This window comes from Podarcis cretensis (assembly GCF_951804945.1).
Source record: "Podarcis cretensis genome assembly, chromosome: 11".
Lineage (NCBI taxonomy): Eukaryota > Metazoa > Chordata > Lepidosauria > Squamata > Lacertidae > Podarcis > Podarcis cretensis.
This window is the reverse complement of record NC_137180.1, coordinates 46,406,280-46,427,179: the sequence shown is the minus strand read 5'-3', so window position 1 is coordinate 46,427,179 and position 20,900 is coordinate 46,406,280. Positions and strand designations below refer to the sequence as shown.

The 20,900-nt window shown below is 46.1% G+C and overlaps 1 protein-coding gene across 8 annotated transcripts in view; it reads left to right on the top strand.

The window, feature by feature from the left end:
* NIM1K (NIM1 serine/threonine protein kinase) overlaps positions 1 to 20,233 on the top strand; it is a 34,243-nt gene extending 14,010 nt beyond the window's left edge. For 5 of the 8 annotated variants that reach the window (XM_079994992.1, XM_079994991.1, XM_079994990.1 and 2 more), the window contains exons 2-4: positions 11,506 to 12,620; positions 18,278 to 18,546; positions 19,339 to 20,233. In XM_079994992.1, the coding sequence (XP_079851118.1) occupies positions 12,332 to 12,620; positions 18,278 to 18,546; positions 19,339 to 20,088 (1,308 nt within the window). In that variant the 5' untranslated portion in view covers positions 11,506 to 12,331 and the 3' untranslated portion in view covers positions 20,089 to 20,233. Of the gene's footprint in view, positions 1 to 1,538; positions 1,664 to 9,013; positions 9,603 to 11,505; positions 12,621 to 18,277; positions 18,547 to 19,338 lie in introns of those variants that run through there. The other 3 variants (XM_079994988.1, XM_079994987.1, XM_079994986.1) reach the window with 3 other exon arrangements.
* The last annotated feature ends 667 nt before the right edge of the window (positions 20,234 to 20,900 follow it).

Sequence of the window (20,900 nt, the reverse complement as noted above, 5' to 3'; positions counted from 1 at the left end):
AACTAGCTCAGTCGGTAGAGCATGAGACTCTTAATCTCAGGATCGTGGCTTTGAGCCCCATGTTGGGCACAAGACTCCTACATGGCAGGGGGTTGGGCTAGATCACCCTTGTGGTCCCTTCCAACTCTAGGTAAAGGGGTAAAGGGGACCCCTGACCATTAGGTCCAGTCGTGGCCGACTCTGGGGTTGCGGCACTCATCTTGCTTTATTGGCCAAAGGAGCCAGCGTACAGCTTCCGGGTCATGTGGATAGCATGACTAAGCAGCTTCTGGTGAACCAGAGCAGCGCACGGCAATGCTGTTTACCTTCCCGCAGGAGCGGTATCTATTAATCTACTTGCACTTTGACGTGCTTTCGAACTGCTAGGTTGGCAGGAGCAGGGACTGAGCAACGGGAGCTCACCCCGTCATTGCGGGGATTCGAACCTCCGACCTTCTGATCGGCAAGTCCTAGTCTCTGTGGTTTAACCCACAGCGCCACCCGCGTCCCAGCTCTACAGCTTCCAACTCTACAGCTCAATTATTCATGCAATGTGGTAAGCCAAACTATGGCTTACCGAGATGGCACAAACACATAGGCTGTTGGCTGCATCTTGTGGTTAGCACAGCAAGAGCTTAACTGTGAGACCCAGTTCAGATAACATGCTAAGCCAAGGCTTGGCTTAGCTTAGCTCAGCAGAGCACTGCAAGAGAAGGACCAGGGAGGAACAAAGCAGCTATGGAGAGCTTTTTTCCTGCATGTTAGCTCAGTCTCATGCAACCTATGTCTCAACTAGGTTTCAAACCTAAATAATTCTGCAGAAGAGGGACGTGTTTTCATTTGTTTCAGCCATAGTTTATAAGAAGACATAACCATGGAAATGCAAGTGAAAATAACATAAATATATTAATGGTTCATCATACTACTTGCTTGGCAGAGAAGTTTACATATCACTTTGAGAGTTTTTGCATGGTAGCTCTCCAAAGAGGGGTGGGGGAGTGTTCTAACAACTCTCAGCATTCTTAACAAGCTACAGTTCCCAGGATAATTTGGAGGAAGCCATGACTGTCTAAAATGGTGCAATGCTGCTTTAAATGCATAGTGCAGATGGGGCCAAACCCTCCAGTATTCCCTCTGCTAAATGAACCTTGTAAATACAGTGGACCCTCGAATTACATACTGCTCTGGATACGTACCTTTTGCGTTGCGAACATGGCAAACCCGGAAGTGTATACTTTTGGGTTTTGCCATGCGCAGAAGCGCTCTGCGCACCGCACACATGCACAGAAGCACTCTATTGTGCCACATGCATGCACAGAAGCAGCACCTCCAGTTACGGACTTTTCAGGTTAAGTACGGACCCCCGAAATGAATTTAATTCGTATCCAGAGGGTCCACTGTACAGAGCTGGGCTTTCTCACTACTGAGGAAGGCTGGCAAGCAGAGGGAGCAAAAAATTATATTTGCAATATTTCATGAGGATGATTAGCAAAAGTAATTTCAAAAGACTAAAGGCGATCTGAAGGGAGGCAATGTTAAGATGTATTCTGTTTTATTAGAACCCACACTGATGTGGGCGTGAACTCTGCATTTCAAAGGAATCGAATAAATCTCATCAAAGGCTTTGATAAACCAAAAATCTGGAAAAGTAATGAGATACAGTCATGAGAGGCTCAAATGCTAGGTAGGTCGCACCTGGTTGTTTTTTATCATGTAGAGTAGCTAAAATATTAAGACGAAAATAGGTCATAGTTTTGCAGACTTTCTGGGTTGTAGGCTTTGAAAATCAAATAAAATTCTCCCCTTTTTTAAAAAGCTAGCTTAGGATTTAACCTTTTTTAAAAAACAAAAAAACTATATCCTTTGTGGACTTTGTATGAATGGAAATTTTGCTTGGATCAGTGATTTAGCACCACACTGCGAGTTAGGGTAAAGTTAGCCTAGGGTAGGTTAGAGCTGGTATGGTTAGAGCAGGGATAGCCAATGGAGTGACCTCCAAATGCTCTTGGAACGTCTCCCATCATCCCTGACATCAAAAAGCTGGGGAAGCAGGGTTGCTTCGGGGATCCAACTTGGCTGAGTTCTCTTCCAAACAGAGCTACTGGTCCTCCAAACCTGTCTCCCCCAACCTGGTGCCCCACTCTCTTCCACATTTTGGACTGCAACCATCGCTGACTGCATGAAAGGCTACTTCAAAGGCTGCTCTGAACTTTATACCTCTTCAGCAGAGGAAGAAAAACACTCCTAGTAATTGCAGTTTCACTTTGTGTTAAAACACACACAGTTGCATCTTCTTGAGTTGAAAGCAGTGAAAGCTGGGATTACTGTAGCAGGCTGTTTAAAAGCCAGTCTTGCCAACTGCATTCAGAGATTTAAGAGCCTGTCAAAGGGTTGTCGCTGGTGCTTTGGTAATTGGTGTGCGGATTGCCCCACTGCTGACTATTTTTCTTTGGCGGTGTTTTTATCGTTGGGTGAGTTTAAAAATGAACGAGAGGCAAGCTCAGTTTTCTTGAGGTAGTCTGCATTATCTGTATGCAGTGATGGACCAATTCTGGGCTCCGAATAATTTTCCGTGTATATTTATTCATTTAGAAAACCAGTTCAATTTAAGCTGTTTTCTAAATACAGTGGTACCTTGGGTTAAGTACTTAATTCGTTCCGGAGGTCCGTTCTTAACCTGAAACTGTTCTTAACCTAAAGCACCACATTAGCTAATGGGGCCTCCTGCTGCCGCCGCGCCACCGGAGCACAATTTCTGTTCTCATCCTGAAGCACAGTTCTTAACCTGAAGCACTATTTCTGGATTAGCAGAGTCTGTAACCTGAAGCGTATGTAACCTGAAGTACCACTGTATGGAAATAAACAGGGAAAATTATTGTGAGCCCAAATCAAACCTCATTGGGATCCCAATGTTTCCAGAAGTGTGACCTGTTCCAAAAACTTCCCTAGTCTGCACCCATGAGACCCTCTGGCCTGTTTGACATCTTTCCCCTATCTGGTCCAGAAGCAGTGGCAGAGAAGTTGTTGGAAGCCAGCCTGCTAACTGCTGGAACATTGCTACAACCACTGCCTTAGTGTGCCAGGGAGCCTGGGAAATGTGATTTCCATGATGCCCAATGCCCCTATTGGGGACTTGGGCACCCTAAGAAAATCAAGCAAGGAGAGATAAGAAGGCCTTCTTAAATGAGCAATGCAAAGAAATAGAGGAAAACAACAGAATGGGAAGAACCAGAGATCTGTTCAAGAAAATTGGAGATATGAAAGGAACATTTCGTACAAAGATTTCCATAATAAAGGACAAAAGTGGTAAGGACCTAACAGAAGCAGAAGACATCAAGAAGAGGTGGCAAGAATACACAGAGGAATTATACCAGAAAGATATGGATGTCTCGTACACCCCAGGTAGTGGGGTTGCTGACCTTGAGCCAGACATCCTGGAGAGTGAAGTCAAATGGGCCTTAGAAAGCACTGCAAATAACAAGGCCAGTGGAAGTGATGGTATTCCAGCTGAACTATTTAAAATTTTAAAAGATGATGCTGTTAAGGTGCTACACTCAATATGCCAGCAAGTTTGGAAAACTCAGCAGTGGCCAGAGGATTGGAGAAGATCAGTCTACATCCCAATCCCAAAGAAGGGCAGTGCCAAAGAATGCTCCAACTACCGCACAATTTCACTCATTTCACATGCTAGCAAGGTTATGCTTAAAATTCTACAAGGAAGGCTCAAGCAGTATGTGGACCGAGAACTCCCAGAAGTGCAAGCTGGATTTAGAAGAGGCAGAGGAACCAGAGACCAAATTGCAAACATGCGCTGGATTATGGAGAAAGCTAGAGAGTTCCAGAAAGACATCTACTTCTGCTTCATTGACTATGCAAAAGCCTTTGACTGTGTCGACCACAGCAAACTATGGCAAGCTCTTAAAGAAATGGGAGTGCCTGATCACCTCATCTGTCTCCTGAGAAATCTCTATGTGGGACAAGAAGCTACAGTTAGAACTGGATATGGAACAACTGATTGGTTCCAAATTGGGAAAGGAGTACGACAAGGCTGTATATTGTCTCCCTGCTTATTTAACTTATATGCAGAATTCATCATGCGAAAGGCTGGGCTGGATGAATCCGAAGCCGGAATTAAGATTGCCGGAAGAAATATCAACAACCTCAGATATGCAGATGACACAACATTGATGGCAGAAAGTGAGGAGGAATTAAAGAACCTTTTGTTGAGAGTGAAAGAGGAGAGCGCAAAATATGGTCTGAAGCTTAACATCAAAAAAACGAAGATCATGGCCACTGGTCCCATCGCCTCCTGGCAAATAGAAGGAGAAGAAATGGAGGCAGTGAGAGATTTTACTTTCTTGGGCTCCATGATCACCGTAGATGGCGACAGCAGCCACGAAATTAAGAGACGCCTGCTTCTTGGGAGGAAAGCAATGACAAACCTAGATAGCATCTTAAAAAGTAGAGACATCACCTTGCCAACAAAGGTCCGTATAGTAAAAGCTATGGTTTTCCCAGTAGTGATGTATGGAAGTGAGAGCTGGACCATAAAGAAGGCAGATCGCCGAAGAATTGATTCTTTTGAATTATGGTGCTGGAGGAGACTCTTGAGAGTCCCATGGACTGCAAGAAGATCAAACCTATCCATTCTTAAGGAAATCAGCCCTGAGTGCTCACTGGAAGGACAGATCGTGAAGCTGAGGCTCCAATACCTTGGCCACCTCATGAGAAGAGAAGACTCCCTGGAAAAGACCCTGATGTTGGGAAAGATGGAGGGCACAAGGAGAAGGGGACGACAGAGGACGAGATGGTTGGATAGTGTTTTCGAAGCTACAAACATGAGTCTGACCAAACTGCGGGAGGCAGTGGAAGACAGAAGTGCCTGGCGTGCTCTGGTCCAGGGGGTCACGAAGAGTCGGACACGACTAAACGACTAAACAACAACAACAAAGAAAATCACATACCCAGGCTCCCTGGCACACTAGATTGCAGCAGTCACCAGGAAGGAGAGATGCTTCTAGTGAGAACGGTTAGAACAGGGGTCAGCAGGAGGCCATTCCACTGTCCCTCAGACCTTGTGGGAGGCCAGACTATATTTTGAAAAAAAGATGAATGAATTCCTATGCCCAAAAATAACCCAGAGATACATTTTAAATAAAAACACACATTCTACTCATGTAAAAACACCAGACAGGCCCCACAAATAACCCAGAGATGCATTTTAAATAAAAAGACACATTCTACTCATGTAAAAACACGCTGATTCCCAGACCATCTGCAGGCTGGAGTTAGAAGGTGATTGGGCTGGATTCGGCCCCCGGGCCCATGGGTTAGAAGCTGGGAAGGAAGCACGTCGGGAAGATTGCATTTCAAGCTGGAGAAGATATTGTAGAGCGTCAATACTCTCTTTGGACTGAAGGAGAGCATTAAAAGTTGTGGAGGTTCATATTCCGAACTAAAATATCACTCGCTTCTAGAAAAGAGAACTCTGTAAATATCAAACAAAAATGAACAAGGGCAAGAGCAACTTCCTTATGACAGAGAGAGGCTAAAACATTTGTGACTGTTTGGTTTAGAACAATTAAGAAAAGGGGGAACAAGAAAGAGTTTTGCGCATGGCGTGAAGAGGAGGGTGTTTTTTTCTCATAATGGTGGAACTTCGGAGTTACCCAGAGAAATTGGCTTAAATGAAACAAGTTTTGTTGTAGCACATTTAGGGATGTAAAGAGAACGCTAAGACAAGCCTGCTGGATCAGGCCAAAGGCCCATCTTGTCGAGCATCCTGTTCTCACAGTGGCCAACCAGATTCCTGTGAGGAACCTGAACTCAAGTGTGCTCTCCCCTCCTGTGGTTTCCAACAATGGGCATTTAGAAGTATTACAGAACCATTATGTCTAGCATGCAGCCATTGATGGGAGGCCCATGCAGAGGTAGGGGCAGCTTGGTAAACTTGCCCCAGGCCGCAGAGGGCTAAACGGGCTGGGGGAGCTGGCAGGGGCTTGCTGGATGTACTACCATGTCAAGAATACCCTGCACCTCTCAGTTGACTGGGTACGTAATGAGTGAAACTGCCTTGTTTGTCCATATGCACTGCAAGGCTACGACAATAAAATCTGGACCTGCGTTACAGTGGTGCCCCGCAAGACGAACGCCTCGCAAGACGGAAAACCCGCTAGACGAAAGGGTTTTCCGTTTTGGAGGTGCTTCGCAAAATGAATTTCCCTATGGGCTTGCTTCGCAATGTCTTGCGAGTTCCTGCGGGTTCCCCCCCCCTTTTTCCCCCTTTTCCTAAGCCGCTAAGTCGCTAAGCCGCTAAACCGCTTATCAGCTGATCCGCTGATAAGCCGCTTAACAGCTGATCGCTAAAAGCTGCTAAATCGCTAATAGCACTAATCCGCTAAGCTGTCAATGGGCTTGCTTCGCAAGACGAAAAAACCGCTATACGAAGAGCCTCACGGAACGGATTAATTTCGTCTTGCGAGGCACCACTGTACTGCTTACTAGTGTGTCGCGTCAGGTCAGATTAGGTCATGGGTAGGCAAACTAAGGCCCGGATTCAGCCCAGTCGCCCTCTAAATCCAGCCCGTGGATGGTCTGGGAATCAGCATGTTTTTACATGAGTAGAATGTACCCTTTTATTTAAAATGCATCTCTAGGTTATTTGTGGGGCATAGGAATTTGTTCAATATTTTTTCCAAAATATAGTCCGGCCGCCCACAAGGTCTGAGTGACAGTGGACTGGCCCCCTGCTGAAAAAGTTTGCTGACCCCTGGATTAGGTGGTGCATCTCATGGACAACACTCCCACCCCATTCATCAGACAAGGTCTGCACAGGCCTGATTGATGCCCTTATCCTCTGTGAAATTCTCTAATCTGTTTCAGAATCATCCAAGTTGGTAGTCATCACTGCCTCCTGTGGGGAGTGACTTCCATAGTTTAGCTTTGTGCTGCATGAAGAAGGGACACGCGCTGTGGTCTAAACCACTGGATCTCTTGGGCTTGCCGATCAGCGGTTCGAATCCCCGCAACAGGGTGAGCTCCCGTTGCTCTGTCCCAGCTCCTGCCAACCTGGCAGTTTGAAAGCACGCCAGTGCAAGTAGATAAATAGGTACTGCTGCAGCGGGAAGGTAAACAGCATTTCCGTGCGCTCTGCTTTCCGTCACGGTGTTCCGTTGTGCCAGAAGCAGTTTAGTCATGCTGGCCACATGACCTGGAAAGCTGCCTGTGAACAAACGCTGGCTCCCTCGGCCTGAAAGTGAGATGAGCGCCGCAAACCCATAGCCACCCTTGACTGGACTTAACCATCCAGGGGTCCTTTACCTTTTTTTTTACCCCATAACTTCTGTGCCTATGAGTTTGGCAGCATAGTAGCAGCAACCTACAACAGGAGCCCTACAAGTCAAAGGGCATGAATAATGTGCCAAGCTTCTGGTGCAGTCAGCTAAGGGATTTACTTGTAGCTCAGTGGCAGAGCTTTTGCAAAACATCTTGGGCTCAATCCCTTCCAGGCACAGCTGGGCAAGGCCCTCGTCCTGAGCTGTATATGAGGCTGCTTCCCATGCCTCCCTGCTTCAGATCTTAAACCAATGCAGCAGACAAAGCCCTAGGAGGCGAGCTGTGTCTGAAATCTCAGTCGCACAGCACGGCCTGCAATTTTAGAAGTTGCCATTGTCAAATAAACTGCTGCACCATCTTTTGTTAGGAGCTCAGGCGTGTGTTTGGGTTACGTAACGGTGAGAGCGAATGCTGCCCATGGCCATGTACAATTGTACATGGCGTGTGCAGCGGGATTAACATCAGTAGTGAAGCAGAAACACAAAAATAGAATCTGAATAATGAATGTGCCGGAGGGCAGAACCGTCTCCTCCTCTGCTATATCCATCTGCCACTGTTGTCCTAAGCTGCACTGCCTCTAAGCTGGTTCTGCTATTTCTGTCCCCTTCGCCACATATATAGAAAAGCCGGCGCTGAGTGTCTGGTTTTGCTTTGTCAGAAACCTTAGAGTCCCGAGCGTTTCAGAGTCTTAACAGTGATGTGGCAAATTTCATAAATAAAAGGCAGCAATAGTGGGATTGGCAGGACACATGATGCTGTCATAGCAGGCCTTACATAGCCTGGGGGTGAAGCAGGGATGGAGGGGAGAAGCAGATCGCCGATAAAGCCCTTACTTAGGCTGATTGTATTTGTCCGCATGCAGTGACTATTCGGTTGAGATTGAGGTTGAGATTGAGTCAGGGGATTTTCTGTCTGAATGCTGCTGTTCTGAAAATGGTCCCCAATTTGAAAAGAGTGTGTGTGTCTCTGTGCAAAACTCCACAAGGGTAAATCTGCTAGTGTTTCCAGATCTGTTTGTGCATCTGTTTGTGAATAAAATATTGGGGAGGGCAGGTAAGCCCTGTCCCACATAATCAATCACATGATGGGGCTCACCCCCTACCATTTGAATGGCAGTGCCCAAATATTTTATGGGAGGGCCTCAGCCCCTAGGAATTGGCTCCTATGATCTGTACACAGCTATATACACGAACCTTCCATGTGTGTTCACAGAAGAAGTATTGCTTCCTATGCAGGAGACGAGGAGCCTTCCAGACTTGCCATTATTTTTGCGGGCGAGATCTATGCACGATGAAAGTGGATTAAAGCGCTCTGTTGCCCTAGTGCAACAAATCCTCTTAAAAAAAACCCCAGACCTTTTGTGGTTAGGAAAGTGACAAGGAGATGCACTGAAAAGTGTGGGTAGGGAAAAATATTAACCGGAAGGCATGCAAGCACCCGAAAGCAAATGAGGACGTCTGCTCATTGGTCATATGACTGCCCTGTACACAATTAAGAACGAATGCTCAGTGAAGACTGGATCTATTTGAACCACTGTGTAAGCTTTGTGTGAACAATTCAGGATGAATGGTGAATAAACAGGTTGTCTGGAGAACTATGTCACAGTACAAGTGTTGGATACACCAAAGAGTAACAGGGGGGTTGGGAGGGGTCTTCCAATCCAAACTCTCAGGCTGGTGGCTGAGGTGTCTTGTGAAGCAAGGTGGATGTGGCGATCACACAGGGGCCCCGGACGTTTCACGGTCTATTGACCCTGTGCCACCACTGCGGTTGCTTTCTTCGCTGCCACCACCCCGCTTCTCACGGGGACACACGGAGTCCAGACAGTTGTTAACATAAACAAATATCAAGTTTATTTTTAAGTGCAGGAATAAGCGTATGGTTTCGGTTTATTTCTCTCTTGTCCGTTTCTTAAATCTTAGTTCCTACAATTTCAAACTGAATTATTCCCAACTATCTATCTAACTCCCTAACAATTCCTCTCACTCTTTCACAATACAACTCAACCAACCCACTGCCTATTCCACCCTCTTCCTTCTCCAACACCCAAGCCTCAACTCCCAACTGACAAACCTCAACTGGCTTTTCAAAACCTCCCACTCTATCTTTTACTCCCCCCTCGCATTCTCACTGGCCAATCACCTCACACCCATTTTAACCCTTTCCTTGACACATCCTAGGGCAACCGCCACAGTGGAGGTATTCCAGTTATCAGTGGGAGAAACTTTCTAGAAAATGCCTCATTTGTTACTCTCCCAGATTTAACTAAGGACCTCTACTTGCATTTGGTAGGGTAAGGGTTCTATGGAGTTAATTTAGCTCTTTGCACTTAGGGTAATCCAAAGGTTTATTCTGTAAATCAGTTCTTGAGCAGCAGGACGATTCCCAGTAAAACAGCTACTGTGGAGAGTATATTTAACAAGAATCACAGGAGCTTCCACTGTTGGAGAGATGCTTCCTTTGACCCACTGTGGCTTTCTCCTGAGCTTCTTGGTAAACATTAGATGAGCTGCTTGGTCTTTGAAGTGGAATATTTAAGATGCTTTGTTTAGATCTTTGCATTGCTGTTACCTTTGCTAACTGTAAGTGTAGGATTGATCTGGGCTCATATCATTGTCTCCTGGTGTGCTATTTACTATAGTCAAATATATATTAGCTTTGCTCAAAAAAACCCACCAAATGAGCTAAGCAGGCTACATTAGCATCCATGGCTAACCTAAGGGTTAAACTGCCAAGGGCTGCCCATGCCTAAGGGTAACACATTTTTACAAATAAACCCCAAACTAAAGCCCCACTAAAAAGGGAGAGGCTGGAAAGAAGAGAGAGAGGGAAAGAGATGGGTGGAACCCCATAACTGTTCTGGGAACACATTCTAGACTTGACAGTTGGCAGGGAGAGTGGTTCAAGTTCTTCAAGTAAGCAGAGGGTTTGGTGCTCATTCACAGACAAAACAAACAAGTAAAAATGAGCAGTTGGTCTGGAGGAGCGAAGGTCATGCTCAAGAGTGGGGAGACGGGACCTGTGGCCATCCAGATGTTGCTGAACTCCCAACTCCCATCCCCCTTAGCCATTGGCCATTACTTCCTGGGGCTGCTGGGAGTTGATGTTCAGGAACATCTGGCAGGCCAAAGATTCCTCACCCTGGGTCTAGTGCAAGAACTGGTTATGATCTGTGGTCCTCCAGATGTTGCTGGTAAAGGTAAAGGGACCCCTGACCATTAGGTCCAGTCATGACCGACTCTGGGGTTGCGGCGCTCATCTCACTTTATTGGCCGAGGGAGCCGGCGTACAGCTTCCAGGTCATGTGGCCAGCATGACTAAGCCGTATCTGGCGAACCAGAGCAGCGCACGGAAACGTCGTTTACCTTCCCGCTGGAGTGGTACCTATTTATCTACTTGCACTTTGATGTGCTTTCAAACTGCTAGGTTGGCAGGAGCAGGGACCGAGCAATGGGAGCTCACCCCGTGGCGGGGATTCGAACCGCTGACCTTCTGATCGGCAAGTCCTAGGCTCTGTGGTTTAACCCACAGTGCCACCCACGTCCCTAGATGTTGCTGGACTACAACTCTAATCATCCATGGCCATGCTGCCTGTGGCTGGTGGGTGTTGTGGTCTACAACAACTGGAGGGACACAGATTATAGCCACCCCTGGAATAGGAGCCTATTTTGGAAACGAGGCTTGAAAGATGCCATGGCGCAAGGCCACAGAGATTGTAACTCGGTAGGTAAGTGTCGGGGAAATAGGAATACTAAGATAGTTAAGAAGTTAAGCAAGCACAGCTGAAAGATTTCCAGGGCCAGGCTCTGTACACCTCTGGATCTCACGAAGAAGTGACTGAGCTGCTGAAAGGATTATTTAATGGGTTATGTAAAGCTATCTCCCTGCCCTTGTGAAAGGGAAGAGCACAGCAGCTCTGTTCCTCCAGCAGACGCTTGCTGATATGGGCTGGAGGATGCTGGTGATCCACAGATTAGCCTTGCAACCTCTTGATGCCTTGTTAAGAGGAGGAAACAGGAGAGAGTGAGCAAGTTCCCTGATTACTTGGAGTAGTGTTAAAGTGCAGGATGCAACTGGTGATGATTTCTAAAACAGCAGAGGGAGAAAAAGCGACTGTGCAGTGGGAACGCTTGGAACCAGTAAGCAAAGCCTTTAACTGATTTTTATTCTTTTGTACCTCCCTCCTCTTAGGAACACATTGCATCTGTGAGAAGGCTCAAGCCTTCAAAGAAGGAGGGGTGAAGTAACTGCAGTTCGTTAATCCTTCGCTGTGACTTCCATGCTACTGAAGAAAGGGTGGTGTTTTCATCGCCCGTCTTCCTCTTCTGTCAGCATACAGCCTTTGCCTTCACCCTCCAGTGCCAGCCTTCTACCAATAATGGCAGCACCAAAGAGCACAGGTGTGTTATTTGCAGCAGGGATCCGAGGAAGCACCCCGACACTTCAAAGCCGCAGCAGAAGTGTTGCCGGCTAAAGAACATAGCGATGAAAGAATCGCAGCTTTCGGCTCTTGAACTGGGACCTGAATCAAGGAGGGAGGATCTGGTCATCTCCTGCCTGATGAGGTCAGCTGTTCAAAGGGACCTGGACATATTCAAAGCAGCAGCAGCAGACGCTGAGTCAAGCACTTTGTTTGTATGCCTGGAGAGAGAGTGTGAGAAAAGGATGCCCTTGTATTTTGCACAGCCCTCCTTGCTTTTGTGATGTAGAGTTTACACTTTTAATTGCAAATCTTCCATTAAGCCTGCAGATTGCGACCCTTGTTGAAGTGGCTGCTTAAATGTGGATACAAGTTGGGTCTTCGCTTCCTAAGTTTTATTTGGACGAAACGGAGTGATGCATTTGCTGGAAGATAACGCCGCGAATAAGACTTAGTCCCGAGCCCGATGTTTTGGAGCCCTCTCTAGCTTTCTGTTTTAAATGGTCACGGGCTTTGTCATGTCTGCATCCGTGTCACCAAGGTCTTCCCGCAGAGCAGCTCGCTAAAGCCGATGGATACGTGATCGCCCCCTGGACTATGACCACAGGATATGCGAATGGCGGTCTAGGGAGCCACCGGTATGTTAGATGGAACCGGGAAGACAGTGCGGAGGACTATACAAAGAGCGAGGTCTACGCAGAGGATGAGCAGGGCAGGCAGCGCCGGTTGACGCCTTTGGAGAAACTGACTCTGGATATGTCCCAGGATGAAAAGGTGGTTAAAGAGTTAACTCTGGGGAAGAGGATTGGGTTTTACCGCATCAGAGGGGAAATAGGGAGTGGGAACTTCTCCCAAGTGAAGCTTGGAATCCATGCTCTGACCAAAGGTAGGCTCTGCGGTGTGTGGAACAAGCGGTTGTGTGGGGTTGTGTAGAGATATATATACAAGGTGTTTCCAGATGGGTGTTTGTGGGATTGGTGCAACAGACACATGTAAGGTTTTTTGTTCCTACAGCATCCACGTGTCATTGGCATCCAAATGCCAGGCTATATATCTTCCCCTCCCTTCCAATTTCATCCAGATTTATCCTTTCCTGAGGAAAATCCAGTAAGTTTTTTTTTTTTTTTTTTTTTAAAGCAACCTGTTTGCAACATCTCATTGATCGGTTTGCAAATTCAGCTCCTGTCTGGAAGCACCCATAGAACAGATAACTAAGTGGGGCAGTGGGTGGATGCACAATGTAATACGCCATCCCTTGCATTAGCATTGAAGGCAATGTCCTGAGCTGGTCTCTCCTTGTTCAGGCTCCTGTACCATCTGCCTCACATGCCAAGACCAGAGAGTTAAAAGTGAGTTCGCTGCGCTTTTGAGCGTACTTCTGAACACCCTCTTGGGACAGAGAACAGCTAAGATGGGAGACTTCCCCTCCTCCTCTACCTGTTTTCCAGGACATGTTGTTTTTGTCAGGAATGACTATTCCATTCAGTATTCATGATAATACCAAGGGGCATTGGTTATTTTAGAAGAGGACTGGGCAGCCCCTTTAGAAGTTTATTCCAATTTCCCCTAGGTGGGTGGGTGGGAGAAATTAGGAGCTTTAAGCTGGTGGTGGACAAGGGCAGAGCCCAAAGTGAGCCGGGCTGAAGCCAGAAGTGGGTCAGAACAGCCCTCCTGTCCCCCTCTCCTTCCCCTTCATCATGCATTCATTCTCTCCTGCATACACAAATCCCATCCCCACTGCTCCCACAAACCTTTCTTTCCGTTCTAGATCACAGGCCAAGCATTATAGAAATGAGTACCATCTGCTGATGGTACTATAAATCTGGGTGGGAAACCTGTGGCCTTTCTGATGCTGTTGTTGGACTACAACTCTCATCATTCCCTGACCACCGGCCATGGTGACTGGGGATGATGGAAGCCAGAGTCCAACAACAACGTCAGGAAGGCCACATGTCCCTTCCATCTCTGTGATTTATAAGGTTTTTATCTGCATAAGTGCCTTCCTGCTCCCAGAATTTGGATGCGAGCACTATTATCAGTTGTTCTTTATCCAAAACGTGCCTGGGGGGGGGGCGGTCTTCTGACTCTGCTGTATTTGTTATCTCCCTTGCTGAGTTTAAGTCACACTGAAGCTCTTTAGTGTTTAAATTTTTGCCCGTGTGTGTGTGTGTGTGTGTGTGTCACTTTCTCTGTATTTGCAATTCCTGCTGATACCATGTTTGTGTGCCTGTAGAAAGTCTCTCCTTGCTCACATCAGATTAATTGAAACCCCCCCTCCCCCATCCCAGACCTTCACCTCCTGGGGGCTGGATTCATGGGGCAATGGCAACAGAAGGAAGAGTGCGGGTGTGCTTTATACAGCAGGGTGTGCTTTATACAGCAAGGATTAAAGAGAGCACTTGAGCATTTCAAAACGGGAGCCGAGGTGTTGCCTGCAGAAGAATGTAGCGATGGAAATTCCAGCTCAATTGCTGAATTATAATTAAATGAACTTGTAATTATTGCAGTGTTATTTCTTAGGAGCAGAGCGGGGGGGGGGTGTACTAACTTTGCAGTGTTAGCAGTTACAACAGTAGGATATACAGGGAAAATTTACCTGGTGAAAGGAACACTGAGCTTTGCAGCCTCTTGTCCTGTTGGAAATATGATAAATTATTTGCTGGTACAGCTGTACTTTGGAAGTCAAACGGAATCCATTCCGGAAGTCCGTTCGACTTCCAAAACGTTCGAAAACCAAATCACGGCTTCTGATTGGCTGCAGGAAGCTCCTGCAGCCAATCAGAAGCCGCAGAAGCCCCATCGGATGTTCTGGTTCCAAAAGAACGCTTGCAAACTGGAACAATCACTTCTGGGTTTGTGGAGCTTGGGAGCCAAAACGTCCGCGTTCCAGGGCATTCAAGATCCAAGGTATGACTGTATAGACTTCAGTCCTGTAAGTAATGCAGTTAATGACTTCCAACGGGCTACTCCAGAGAGTGTGTCTTTCAGATCTGGTTTCTTGGGGTTTCACATGACTCGTTATCCTTCCAAGATAAATATGGTGCATGAAACCACCAAGTGGGGTCATCCGGAACTTTGGAGTAATATGCTGATGACACACAGCTCTGCTTCTTCTTTACATCTAAAGGTGTAGCAGTGGATGTGCTGGACCGTTGTCTTGCCTTGGTAATGGACTGAGAGCCAACAAACTGAAGCTCAATCCAGATTAGACTGAGACACTGTTAGTGAATGGTTCCCTAGACCCATATGGATGGGAGGTTGCCTGATCTGGATGGGGTTACACTCCTTCTGAAGGAGCGGGTATGCAGCTTGGGGGTACTTCTGAATCTTTTGCTGTTGCTTGAGGGTCAGGTGGCCTCAGTGGCAAGGAGTGCCTTCCATCAGTTTCGGCTTGTGGCCCAGCTGTGCCCCTATCTGGACAGAGATAGACTAACTTACGTTGTCTGTGCTCTAGTAACCTCTGTGCTAGATTACTGCAATGTGTTATATGTAGGGCTGCTTCTGAAGATAGTTCGGAAACTTCAGCTGGTGTGGTTGGTTTGAGGGTATTACACTGGCTGCCAATAAGTTTCTGGGCCCAGTTCAAAGTGCTGGTTTTGATCTATAAATCTCGGGACTGCAGTACAGTGGTACCTCGGGTTACATACACTTCAGGTTACACACGCTTCAGGTTACACACTCCGCTAACCCAGAAATAGTACCTCAGGTTAAGAACTTTGCTTCAGGATGAGAACAGAAATCACACGGCAACGGCGCAGTGGCAGTGGGAGGCCCCATTAGCTAAAGTGGTGCTTCAGGTTAAGAACAGTTTCAGGTTAAGAACAGACCTTCGGAACGAATTAAGTACTTAACCCGAGGTACCACTGTACCTCAAAGACCACCTCTCCCCATATGAACTGACCCAGAACCTGCAATTATCACCTGAGGCCCTTCTTTGTGTGCCTCCTCCATGAGTGTTTTGGAGGGTGGCAACATGAGAACAGGCCTTTCTGCAGTGGCTCCCCATTTGTGGAATGGTCTCCCCGGGGAGGCTTGCCTGACGCTTTTTGTTACATATCTTTAGGTGCCAGGCAAAAACGTTTCTCTGTAACTAAGGCTTTGGCTGATTAACACTCTATGGCTTTTTAAATGTTTGTGGGAGGGAAGGAGTTATTGGTTTACTTTAGTTCTCGTTTGTATTTTTATGTCGTAAACTGCCCTGTGATCTTTGGATGAAAAGTGGCATGCTAATTTAACAAATAATAGTAATAAGAGGGAATCCTGTATCTCTCTGCTAAAAAACCGTATCAATAGCTGAAGCTCCACCCATGCGCGTGCCTGAATTCTGTGTTCCTGCATGTGCAACAAAAGAACATCCTAGTATTTGGCTCCTTTTCCAGATGATACCTGGCGTGCCAATTGCAAGCTGTGTTTCAAACGGTTGCATCAGCAGCTAGGATTAGAGAGACTCTTGTCACTGATGGCACAGACAAGGTTATAGCAACCTTTCATTCTAAAAGTGTCTGGCTAGCTGGATTCTCAGGATGACCTGATCTCTCCTCCCTAAACTTCTTAAAACAAAGTGCAGAACCAAGGCTGCAGAAGCAAAATGCGGTGAGGTGAAATCTGGGCCATGGATGAAGTGCAAAATCTGATTTGTTACTTCTTTTGGTCTTGCCTAGCCTTGGAACCTTTTTTCCTTCTACCCTCTTTTTTCTGTAAATATTGTGCTTGAAAAGAATGAGAAAAGGCCTTTTGTGTCCCACTGTGTTGCTTGGCCTTTGTTTTTTCTCTTATGTAGTTTGTGGTGAGGATAGTGTTTTAAATTTACAAAACACAAGAAACATATTGCAGTGCCTTTGAAGCTTTCTTAACAGCAGTTGCACTTGGGGGATATTTAATAATTTTGTGTTGCTGTTTTATTGTTTATTGGAGGGGAATAACGCCCTTATGTGCTACCCTGAGCTTCTTGGGAAAGGTGGGGGTGTAGCTCAGTCTCTCTTGTGGGGTGAAGATACTCACGGTCTCTCGGAAACGGGCTGTAGTCTGTTTCATTTGCAACAGTGATCATGTTTGCTGTAGTGGAAACCTGGTTCGCAATGCAATCCTATACATATTTACTTGAAAGTGAACACCACTGTGCTCAGTGGGTCCTGCTCGCCAGTAAGTGTGTGTTGGGTTGCAGCAACAATAGAGTTGAATACAGCCTTCGCCAACCTAGCGCCCTCCAGATATTTGGGGCTGTAACAGCCTTCAGCTGCAGCCAGCATAATTGCACAGATAGGAATGGTAGTCTGACTGCTGTGTATCAGAAAAACAACACAACACAGCTCAGTTCTGTTACAAACAATGTGGATTCTATATTCCATTCAAGTTCCTTTATTAAGTCATGTTTAAATACAGCTGCCTCATCACAGCAAAAAATAAAACAAATAGTGGAATGCAGATCCCTTTTGGCCTGTGACACAGAGAGGCTGCTTAGGGTCCCTTACAGTTGTGCATATGTGGAGTCCAAGGCCTGCTAGAGGATTTGATGGCTGCTCTGCATGGTTCTTGCCATACTGAGCAAAGTTTCAGTTTCAGTTTCAAAGCCTGGTTAGTATGCATAAATTTGCTCAATCATACGGCAATTCAGGTTTTCTCCAGATTGACATTTGCTCAGATTTAGAGCTAAAGAGTGGGTTTTCTTGGGGGAAAGGAGTGGGGCAAGGGGGAAAGGGCAAGTCAAAAAGGACAAGTGGAAGTGGGGACGAGCCCCTGAACTGAGCATGGAAGAAACCTAATTACAGTGGTACATCGAGTTAAGTACTTAATTCGTTCTGGAGGTCCGTTCTTAACCTGAAACTGTTCTCAACCTGAAGCACCACTTTAGCTAATGGGATCTTGCGCTGGCACCGCACAATTTGTTCTCATCCTGAAGCAAAGTTCTTAACCCGAGGTAATATTTCTGGGTTAGCGGCGTCTGTAACCTGAAGCGTATGTAACCTGAGGTACCACTGTATCTGCCAGCACAAACCACTTCACTGCATTGTAATGTGGTAATGTGAACATCCCCTTGGGCACTGAAGATGTTCTGCCAGTTAATTTACGGGGCTAGATGAACAACTGTGCTGACCGAGTATACTTCTATTTATTATCAACATTTCTAAAGCACCCTTCATCCAAACAGAACCCAGGGTGCTGTGCAATAACAAAACAGCTGCCTATGTTCCTCCTCTTTTAATAGGTGAGTACGTTACATCGATGCCAACTGTTATGGGAATTTTGTTTTAAGATGTAATTATACAAGATGGAGCAGAAGGAGGGGACATAGCTCAGTGGCAGAGCAGAACCTTCCAGAGCAGAACCAGTCCCAGATTTAGCTGGTGCTATTTCCAGTTAAAAGGATCTTAGGTAGCTCAATGGGAAGGCCATCTGCCTGAGGCTCTGACGATCTCCTGCAAGTTGCAACTGATAGTCTTGAGCTTGCTGGATCAAGGCTGTTCATATGACTTTTCTTCCTTTCTTAAGCATGTTATCAGCTGCCCTTGCTAACCCTATGAAATCAAACCACTGTCATTCCAGAAAAGGTAGCCATTAAGATTTTGGACAAGACGAAATTAGACCAGAAGACGCAGAGATTACTCTCTCGCGAGATTTCCAGCATGGAGAAGCTGCACCACCCAAACATCATCAGGCTTTATGAGGTCATGGAGACACTCTCCAAGCTGCACCTGGTGATGGAATATGCCAGTGGAGGGGAGCTATTTGCGAAAATCACGACAGAGGGGAAATTATTGGAAGTGGAGAGTAAGCACATCTTCTCCCAGATTGTGTCTGCTCTTAAGCACATGGTAAGTTCATTATTTTGGTCCCTTCAGCAGCTCTGCATTTCCCTGTGTGTGTCCCGCTTTAAAGAGAAGCAGGATTAGTTTGAGATATCCACCAGTCTGTTAGGAGCAATAAAAGAGCATTATGTCCACATGACAAGTGGCTCCAGCTTAGTGTGCCTGCGTATGAACAAACATTTGCTTTGGGTGCTTTTCTGCAGCTTGAGGTACGTTTTGTGTGGAATATCTTTTGCTGGAAACACGTGACCACCATGGGAGTGCAAGCAGTTTGTGTGTCTGTGTAAGCTCTGCTGTAATGTGTTCAGGGGCTATTTAACAGCTCTGATTTTTCAGGCCTATAGCCAGAAATGTTGTGATGAGGATCCTATGTGGGTGGGGATTCATTACAGAATAGGAAGAACATACAGGTAGCTTGATAAAGAGCTCATAACTGCTTAATTGTATTAATATTTAGAGGGCAACTGGGCAGAATGCTGCCTTTGTCCTTTTCTGCATGTCTCCACAAACAAAATGGCTATAAAATTACTGGGATGTGGGAGGCAGGGGAAGAAGGGTTAAATGAAAGCTAAACATTCAAGGTAGAGGCTTGGAATAGCTTTCAGTGGTCCATACCTACCTTCTCCTCATCTGCAGCTACAGCCCTGCTGGTGGTTTTGTACAAAAGACTAGCTAAAATATACTTTGCTTTTAAAAGACTAACCGCTCTTATTTTAAAAGACTTCCACGTTTCCATTTGCAGCACAGTGGAAAACATTTATGAAAGCTAAACATTAATTTTTATTCTTTGTTCTGCAGCATGAGAGCAACATAATTCACCGGGACCTAAAAGCTGAAAACGTATTTTACACCAGTAACACCTGTGTGAAAGTGGGGGATTTTGGATTCAGCACGATAAGTAAGAAAGAGGAAACACTGAACACTTTTTGCGGATCCCCTCCTTACGCTGCCCCAGAGCTCTTCAGGGACGAAAGCTACATTGGGGCATATGTGGATATCTGGGCACTCGGAATTCTTTTGTATTTTATGACGACGGGGATGATGCCTTTTCGAGCAGACACAGTGGGCAAACTGAAGAAGACTATCCTCGAGGGCATGTATGTCCTGCCGCCGTTCCTCTCGGAACCTTGCCAGAAGCTGATTCGGGGAATCCTGCAGCCAGTACCGTCGGAACGCTATTCCATTGAGTACATTATGAACAGCGAATGGATGAAAGGAGTGGAGTATCCGAAGCCCCTGGAACCTTTCAAACTGGATCCAAAGTACTTGTCGGGGAGTGGAACACTCGGAGAGGAAGACGCCGAAGTGAAAAAAATCTTGAACAATTTGGGGATCACGGAGGAGCACATTCAGAACAACCGCGGGAGAGCTTCCCACAGCTCAGTAACTGGGATCTACCGAATTATTTTGCACAGGGTGCAAAAGAAAAAGGCCGTGGAAGCGGTTCATATAATCAGCCAACCGGAATTCAGGGAGCAAGAGTCAAAGAAAGAGCAGTCTACCTATCGCGGCCTCAAACACTCATCTAAGCTCTGTTTGATTTTATAAAAAATGCAGCTGTCTTGGTGTTTGGCAAACTTTGCTGAGACCTCTTTGTCTGCTACCAGTCAGCTCTTGTTCTTAGCATTTTTGTAATTTTGAATTAAATAATAAAAAAAGATGCCTTAAAATTCCTCATGTAAGATGCACATTCTAGAGTAGACTAGTAAAGTGTATAGTTATCATGCAGCAAGTCCCAGTAGGACTTGAGAGTAAACATGCTTAGAAATTTGGCTCAGGCTGCTGTCTGGAACTAACACAGTGCATTTCACTTGGGTGAGTTTAGACAGCATGTTAAGGTCTGTTAATATAGGTGAACTCTTGCCTCACATGCATTGAGTAGTGTGGGAATCCTTTAGAAGGTCTTCCTGATTATGTTTGCATTATAAGTAATGATAATAGTTAACACTATTAAATTTATTACCTGCCCTTCACTAGTAGGTCCCAGGATAAGTTACAACTATTTAAATTTCAGCATTAAAAACAGTTAAAGGAATTTTCTGCCAGAGGAAGAAGGCAGGTCCTGAAAATATACATCTGCAGGCACCTAATGAATAGCACCCATAAATATTTTACCCACTGTTTTTCTCCTCCTCCCATGCCTGTAACATTGTGATCTGTGATTTTGCTTTTTTAAGGTTCAGCGAAGGGACTGCAAGGGTCATCTAAGTCCAACCCTCCCCCCCTGCAGTGCAGGAGATATTGAGGTTCACCCTGTTCCCTTCTAATTCCAGCAGGGTAAGTCTTGAACGTGGAGGCCACTGACAACTCATCTGCTTGATCAGATCTGCCCTCTAGGCAGCCACAATTCATCCTCCTTG